The 7,373-nt window shown below is 56.7% G+C and overlaps 1 protein-coding gene across 1 annotated transcript; it reads right to left on the bottom strand.

Moving 5' to 3' along the window:
- Nucleotides 1-31: 31 nt before the first annotated feature.
- Nucleotides 32-4,236, bottom strand: LOC112468715 (the record flags this gene model as incomplete). Its single annotated transcript, XM_025038016.1, has 2 exons — nt 1,416-4,236; nt 32-137 (listed from the first exon to the last, which is right to left on the bottom strand). Coding segments are annotated over exons 1-2 (2,683 nt in total), but the record flags the coding sequence as incomplete, so codon positions are not given.
- Nucleotides 4,237-7,373: the final 3,137 nt, after the last annotated feature.

Below are 7,373 nucleotides of genomic sequence, written 5' to 3'. Positions count from 1 at the left end.
TTTTGGGCGCGGTTCGCGTTTGGGTGTCTGCGCTTCTCCACACGCTGACTCTCCTCCTTCTGGCGCCTCCTCTTCCGGTCGCGCTCCCGTCGTTTCTCCCTGCGGGCCACGTCCTCATCCTCGACTTGGCCCCGGATTTTCTCCTGGGCCGTCCTTGCCGCTCCCCGCTGTGTCACCGTCATCAATTCGCGGCCTGTGACGATGTCCTTGCCTCGTCCCGTTCGGGTCGTCCTCTCCGACGCTCCGTCGGATTCCCCGTCGGATTCTTCGGACTCCCGTTGGGGCGGTGCGTCCACCTGTACGCAATTCACGCCGACACTGACCCAGTTGGGCGAAGGCGTGGGCGGCGGTGGTGTTTCCGGTTTGTCCGGTACTTGCGCGCCGCTGGTCGATGGGATCGTTTCGTCCCCGGGCGGCTCGTCCTCCACTTCAGTGCTGGTCTCTGTGTCGCTTAACACGTATACTCGTCCCGGTCGGGACACCAACACCTCCGGCTCGGTCGTGGTTTTGGGATCGGTAGGGCGATCGTCCCGCACCACTATTTCTCCACTGCTGTCCTCTATGCGCCAGACTGGCTTCCATGCGGATGGCGCGTCGTCCTCGATGATCTTCGGCTCGGTGTATATCTCATTGCCCCGGAACTCCAGCGTCAGACGGAACGATTTCCTCGTACCGTCATCTCGTAACGGCCAATTTGCCGTGGTCACCACCGTGACCTTCGCGACGTCTGGCTCCCCTTCCACATCGCTTGGAACACGGATGTCGGGAAGCACTCTCACCATTCGGCCGCCAAATCGGTTGCAGTCGACGATTCGCTGCAACACTCGTCGCGTGTCTCCCATTTGCCGTTGGTATTCCTCCCGGGTGTATATCTCGCCCGGTGGAATTCCTTCGATGAATCGCTCGACCCCCTCGAGCGTCTCTCTGAGCATAAGCTTATGCTCGAGAAAGCGCTTTCGCGCCGTCATCGTTTCTGACGCCGCATCGAGTCGTTCTCGCAGCTGCTGGAACGATAGCTGTTCCAAGGGAGTCTCATCCCCCGGGACGGGTGGTGTCCCGGCAATCCCGGTGAACATTCCAGGACTTCCCCTCTTCTTTGGCGTCGAACTTCCTGTTGGCCTGTCGTTGTTGCGCCGGTCTTCGTCGCCCGTTGCACTCGTCGCTGGGTTTCGCTCCATCTTCTTCTTACTGCGTACACCGTCCTGGCCTCTCCCGTCCTGGCTCATTGGATTCAGCTTCGCTAAAATCACACGAAGTCGCGATTGCTGGGTCGTCTCCCAGTCAACCGCACTACACGACCCGATAATTCGCGCGCACTCGCCGTCCCCGCGTCCGCGCTCGGTTTTCGCGATCGCGCCCGACACTCCGTCCCGTTTATTATCGGACTTGTCTTCCTCCGAGCCACCGTCGCGGATCACTCGATGCCTCTTCCGACGTTGATTCCTCACGAACTGAGATATCCGCCAACGTTTCTGCACCCCGGTCGCTTTCTTCTTGGTCTTCCGATGTTGTGTACTCGTTCTCTTCCGTGTCGACCGTCGTACTCCCCAGCGTCTTCTTATCCGTCCCTGCATCGGTCTGAGCGTCGGGGATCTCTCATACAGAATTTCGATGGAGGTTTCCATGCTCGCTGATGTATTTCTCGTATCTTCCACAGATGCCTCCTCGCCGTCCGCCGGACGCTCGGGCGCCAACGGGATTAGCATCACCTCGTTCAGAATGACCGGGCCTATCTCTTCGTCTTGGCTGTCTTCCGGGTTGCGGCATATCACTTGCATCGTGGCGATGCTTTCGCTCCCCGGCTCCCCGTCATTCTCGCCGTTATCGCCGGCGCGCTCCGACTCCCCGTCATTCGGGAATAACGTCCTTCTCGACGTTCTCGCGCCGGTGAATCCGTACTCCTCGGCCAACTCTCCTACCTTTGTCGTTAGTCGGCCCGCCAATTCCATAATCGCCAAGAATGGTTCCGCTCTTCCGCGCACCGGCCTCTTGTATCCCGGCGCTCGTTCCACACTCAGGATCATCTGGTGTGTCATCTCGCGCAATAGGCGATAGGCCTTTTCCACACACCCGTCTTCATAGCTTCTGCCCGATCGCAGGAATCTCACTTCCGTTCGCGGGTGGCACACCAGCTTCATGCAGAATTTGGTATGGAAGTCCATTCCTAGCACTATGTCGTAGGCTAACTCGTCTACGACGTAGTACCGATGCTCGTAGATTTTCCGCTCGTATCGAAACCCCACTTGCACTTGGTCGCGTATCGGGACTCCTTCGTTTGAGAACGCTCCCTTCAGCTTGAACAGCCTAGTCGGAACTTTCTTGATCGGCTCGCCTGATTTTTCCAACTGTTCGCGCAGTTGTTTGGTCATCGCCGTTATTTGGGATCCGGTGTCCACCACCGCTTTTACTTTACCCGCGCAATATTCGAATTCGATCATCGGTACGTCGTCACACTCCACGGTCTCCTGACCCGCCGCTATGAGTTTCCGTCCGATTTCATCGATGATGTCATCGATCTTTTCCTCGGACGGCGCTCGGTTGGGCGCCTCGTGCTGTATGAGACAGCATTCCTTGTCGGACTCCTCCGATTCGGCGGTCTCTTCCACCGTGTTCTCCGCTTCTCTCTCCGTCTCCTTCGCCGTGATGGCCGCTAACTTTTGTCCGCGTTCACCCGGCCTCGTCGTTCGCGTGTCAGGTCGGTATCCCGATCTGACTGTCTCCTTCCTCGGATTGTTATTCCCGTCCCGGGTATACCGAGTCACCCGTGGTTTCGCCTGACTGTCGTCGCTGTCGGGCTCTTCGATTATGTCGACGTCACCGCGCTTTCTCGTATCCGGAGTGTCAGCCTTTCGCCAGCTGGTCGACTTTGTTTGCGGCGAGTTTCTCGTCGCGTCGCGTCTGGCAAAATTGTTTTGGCGTCCGCCATCCTTCGTCTCGTCGCTTCGGTTGGCCGTCTGACTCGACCCATTAGTCGCTCGACTTGTCGGCTTATCACTGGTTCTTCGCGCTTCCCCGCGCAAACGTCGAGTTTCTCGCTCGTTTTCCAACGTGTCCAACATGTCTATCATGTCGGTGACCGTTTTTGCTATTGACGGCCTGAGTTCTCGCGCGACGTCACCGTCAAAGTGCTCGCGGAGCGTCTGCACCAACTCCTCGTCGGTCATCGGCGGTCGTAAGGTTTTCGCTTGACGCGCCATATTCAAGGCATATTCTGTCATCGACATTGTTCCAGGCTTATATTTACCAAAATAGATTTGTTGTCTAAAGCGCATCTGCGCCTGGCAGCCCCAGAAGTACTGTCGGAACTTGTCCTTGATTTCTTCTATGCTCTCCGCCAGCTGCAACTCGTGCCGCTGGCTCGCTGCTCCCCGCATGCATTTACCGAAATAGAACATCTGTTCCTCTTCGGATACACCTTCATATTTGGCTAGCTTCTCGAATTTCTCGAGGAATCTGATAGGGTTTTGTTTATCCGTTTTCCCTATAAACGTCAAATCGTCGAACGGACTCTTGATCCATCCTCCTCTCGGCAGTCTCGCTTGGATCGGTACCATCTGCAGTCTTCCCGCGTTGAACTGATCCTCGTCGCCGTACGCCTGTGAGCCCGTTTTTTCTGCGGCCTTTTCGCCCGCCGGACCACAATCCGTATTCAGTGTTACGACGGAATCTTGTCTTTGCTGCTGCTTCGCGGCCCGTTGTATCTCCATTAGCTGCGCCGTTAATTCTTGCACTTGCGCAAGGAGCTTACGCTCGTTTTCCGTGGGAGTGTCCATTGTTTTCTCCGCACTGAGGTTAATCGCCTCGTATTGCTGTTGCAGCTGCTCATCCGCCGGGACTATTCTGTCCAACGGTATCAATTCGTCGAGGTCGTTATGACTCTCGGTATTTTGTGGTACGTTATATGGGTCGTCACCCTGGTGATCTTCGTCGTTGTCCGGCCGCTGCTGCGACCTGGTGCGGATCCTCGCTGGGGTATGCGTCACCGTCGACATACGACTGTTTTTCTTTCCGCCTCGCACTTTCGGACCTATGGTGCCGAAGTTCTGGACGTCGGTTGCGGGATTCGATCTTGTCCTGATCACGCCCGTACGGTGTCGAGACGCGTTTGTTTAGACCGTGCGTGCACTACGTTACGGCCTCGCGTTCGTTCTTCGCACGTTGTTATGACGCGTCGGATCGGTCTCTCACTGCCCTCGAACCGAAATAATTTTCGCGGCCCTCGTACTATGTCGGCTCTTTGACTTTTCGTACACTTCGTGCCCGTACGTCGTCGTGTGATTCGGTAATGTCGCGACGTCAGTTTGTCGACGCGCAACTTTACACGCTTCACGCACGTTGTTGTGACGCGGTTGCACTAATTCGTCGTCTGGCCTTGTCGCACTCGGTGCTCGCTGAAAGCTGTGTCGTGCCGTGGTACCCTCACTCACTGACGCACTAACATTTTCGCACTTTTCGTGCCACTTGCTTCGACACGTTGGTGTCCCACGTCACCGTCGGCTTGCTCCAACGATGTCCGCGTCTTCGTTACTTGTTGTGCCTCTGACCTTCGGCCCTGTGGTGCCGCGGTATTAGGCGCGATCGGCGGGATTCGAACTTGCCTGTTAACGTCCGTGCGGTCTCGGTACGCTTTGTATGGGTTGCGTGCGCTCGTTGCGTTACGCCCCGCGTCCTTCGTCGCCCGTTGTAATGACGTTGCAGGTCGGTCTCTCTGTTGCCTGTCCTCGCTATGGATCGCCTATAGTTGGTTGTTATTCGCACGCTAGTCTCACTATACGCGCACTCCGAGTCTATGTATAAGACCCGTGACCTTGAATTGTCGATCATACACGTACGTGTCCTGTCACGGTCGCCATTTTGTTTTAGGTCACGAAGATTTTAACCCCGCCGAAGCATTGAGGTATCTCCCACCTTGGCTGTTCCGCTGTCTCAGTGTGAAGAGCCGCAGGTCCTTGTCACGTGATCGGTGTATGTCGAAGGTTATGTGCTCCTCGCGCTCCTCTACTGTAACCGGACGGTACTTCAGGATGCGCGAATCAACGCTACGTGTCCTTAGAAATCAACGGTCGCCACTCGGTTTGACCTTTGAACCACCGAGAAGGTAAGTATCGCACGATCTCTCGAATCGTTAATTAGACTAATTCTCTTCTTTTTTCAGGTTCCTGCCACCGCCGGATCATCGCCGTCATCGATCAGGATCAACGCTGCCACCGGAATCCAGAATCAACGAGGGAAGTCGAGTGACCGTCAACGATGGATCAGGTGAGTAGAAGGTAAGTCCAATTTAATAAATTTTCGAAATCTTTTACGAAAAGGATGTTTAATTTATTCACTTATATTGATTTCAGGTGTTGGTTGTACACAAAACTTTAAGTCACTCAAGATGTCGGACGCTCGGATACGTGGGCACATACGCCCCGTTAATCTACGACGGACGATCTTGTTTTCGGTCTAAAAAGGCCGTTCGTCTTTGTAAAGACGACAGTAACGCGTTCCGCGGGCGTTGCCGGTTGTTATGAATGTTGGCGAACCGTAATTATGCTACTTGTATGACGATCGCGGTGACTTAGCGCGACGAAACAGAGCGAAGTTTAATACGTGTTACACGCTCGAACATCCCCGACAGACTGCCTCGAGCCCTCTTCTTCGCTCCGGCTCCCTACCTACGGTGCCTTTTGCCCCCACTCTCGGGTATACGGTCGCTTTCTCTTCGCAGTACTTTTCCGCTCGCCGCGAGAACAATGGGTGTTTACGATCTTCGGGCCGACAGGTGTGCGCCAGATGTTCGCCGCTACGCAGTTATAATACATGCCGCCCGCTCCCCGCAGTACCCTAGGTCCGCGGTGGAAATTTCCATTTGGAGTACCATCTACTCGATGTCCCGAGACGGACCCCGGGTAGTGGTTTTCCAACTCCCGCATTTTTCGACTTACGACGGCGCCGACCCCCGCGCACGCCTTCTCCGTGGTCCCTTTATATGACCCCGGGTCGACTTCTCGGCGAAGATGTCTATGTCGCGATCGCGACCTCCGCCGTTGACGGCGACCCCTTGGTCCCGCTCCGGCGGTCCCCCTTGGCCCGATTCCGTGCTCGCTTCCCGTGGATGATGTCCGGTTTGCGAGTTCCCGCGACACGTCGCCGTATCTCGTGTCCGGGCGATCGGACTTTGACGGCGACCCGTTCCTCGGGTGTACCAGGTCCCACTCATCGTGACCCGCTGGTCATTCCCCGTGGATGACGCTCGGTTGCCTATTTGGCCTCCTGGTGGCCGTATCGCGCCGGGTTTTCGTGGGTCACCCCTTTCATGACTTCGCGGTGCCAACCGCATCGACGACGATCTCGCGGTGCACGCCGTTTTAGTACCGGTGTACCCCGTCGCGGTAACTTACGACCCAGTGTGCGAATCTCGTCGTTTTTTCGCAGGTCACCCCTCTCATGACTTCGCGGTGCCGACCGCATCGGTGACAATCTCGCGGTGCACGCCGTTTTGGTACCTGTGTACCCTGTCGCGGTAACTTACGACCCAGTGTGCGAATCTCGTCGTTTTTTCGCGGGTCACCCTTCTCATGACTTCGCGGTGCCGACCGCATCGGCGACAATCTCGCGGTGCATGCCGTTTTAGGAGTTTCGCGACGGTCCGCCATCTTTTTTGTTTATGGCCAGATTTCGACTCTGACCCGCGTATCGTGCTTCGCGACTCTGCCTTGTCGATCAGGCCTGTACCTTTTACGCGCGTGCCGCCTATCTATGAAAATCGCGGACGATTCGTTCGCTTCGCTGTGCGTCACCTTTCTGCATCGTGGAACGCCTCGGCTGCCTCGAAACTGCGCCGCTGAAACTAAACATCCTTATATCTACTACCGCGCCGGATGAGGTTCCTCTCCTTCCTCCTAAGTCGTCATAGTAAACAAACAAATAGATACCGGCCGCCGCCGGTAACCTCATCCTCGGAACGCTAACGCTTGCTTTATAACTAATTAGGACGCGGCTCCGCCTCGTCCGCCTCGGAACCACTGCTACCCTCGGGGCTCCGGAAAGACGCCGTTGACCCGTGGTCGTCTATGGCGGGTTCGCCCTCGGTTGTTTCCTCGTACGCCCTCGTCTCGGGAGCGCGCGTCTCTACCTGCGGGAACTGTGGGAGCTCGGTCCCGAGCATCGCTAGAAACGCCTTAATTATGCTCAAGTCGGTCGGCACCCCGACCTTGTCCGTCGGAGTCGTCCCCCGCTCCTGCGTCCCCGGACTCTGCAACAACGGGACCATCGCCTCGTGCGCCGGTCCCGGCCGCTTCCCCGTCTCTACCGACGGTACATACGCGCCGTCCGGCTCCACCTGCTTCGCCAGCAGACTCACTGCCTCCTCCGACAGACGTCGCAAC

The sequence above is a fragment of the Temnothorax curvispinosus genome, unplaced genomic scaffold, assembly GCF_003070985.1.
Source record: "Temnothorax curvispinosus isolate PA1 unplaced genomic scaffold, ASM307098v1 QBEX01001929.1, whole genome shotgun sequence".
Lineage (NCBI taxonomy): Eukaryota > Metazoa > Arthropoda > Insecta > Hymenoptera > Formicidae > Temnothorax > Temnothorax curvispinosus.
This window is presented reverse-complemented; position numbering and strand designations above follow the sequence as displayed.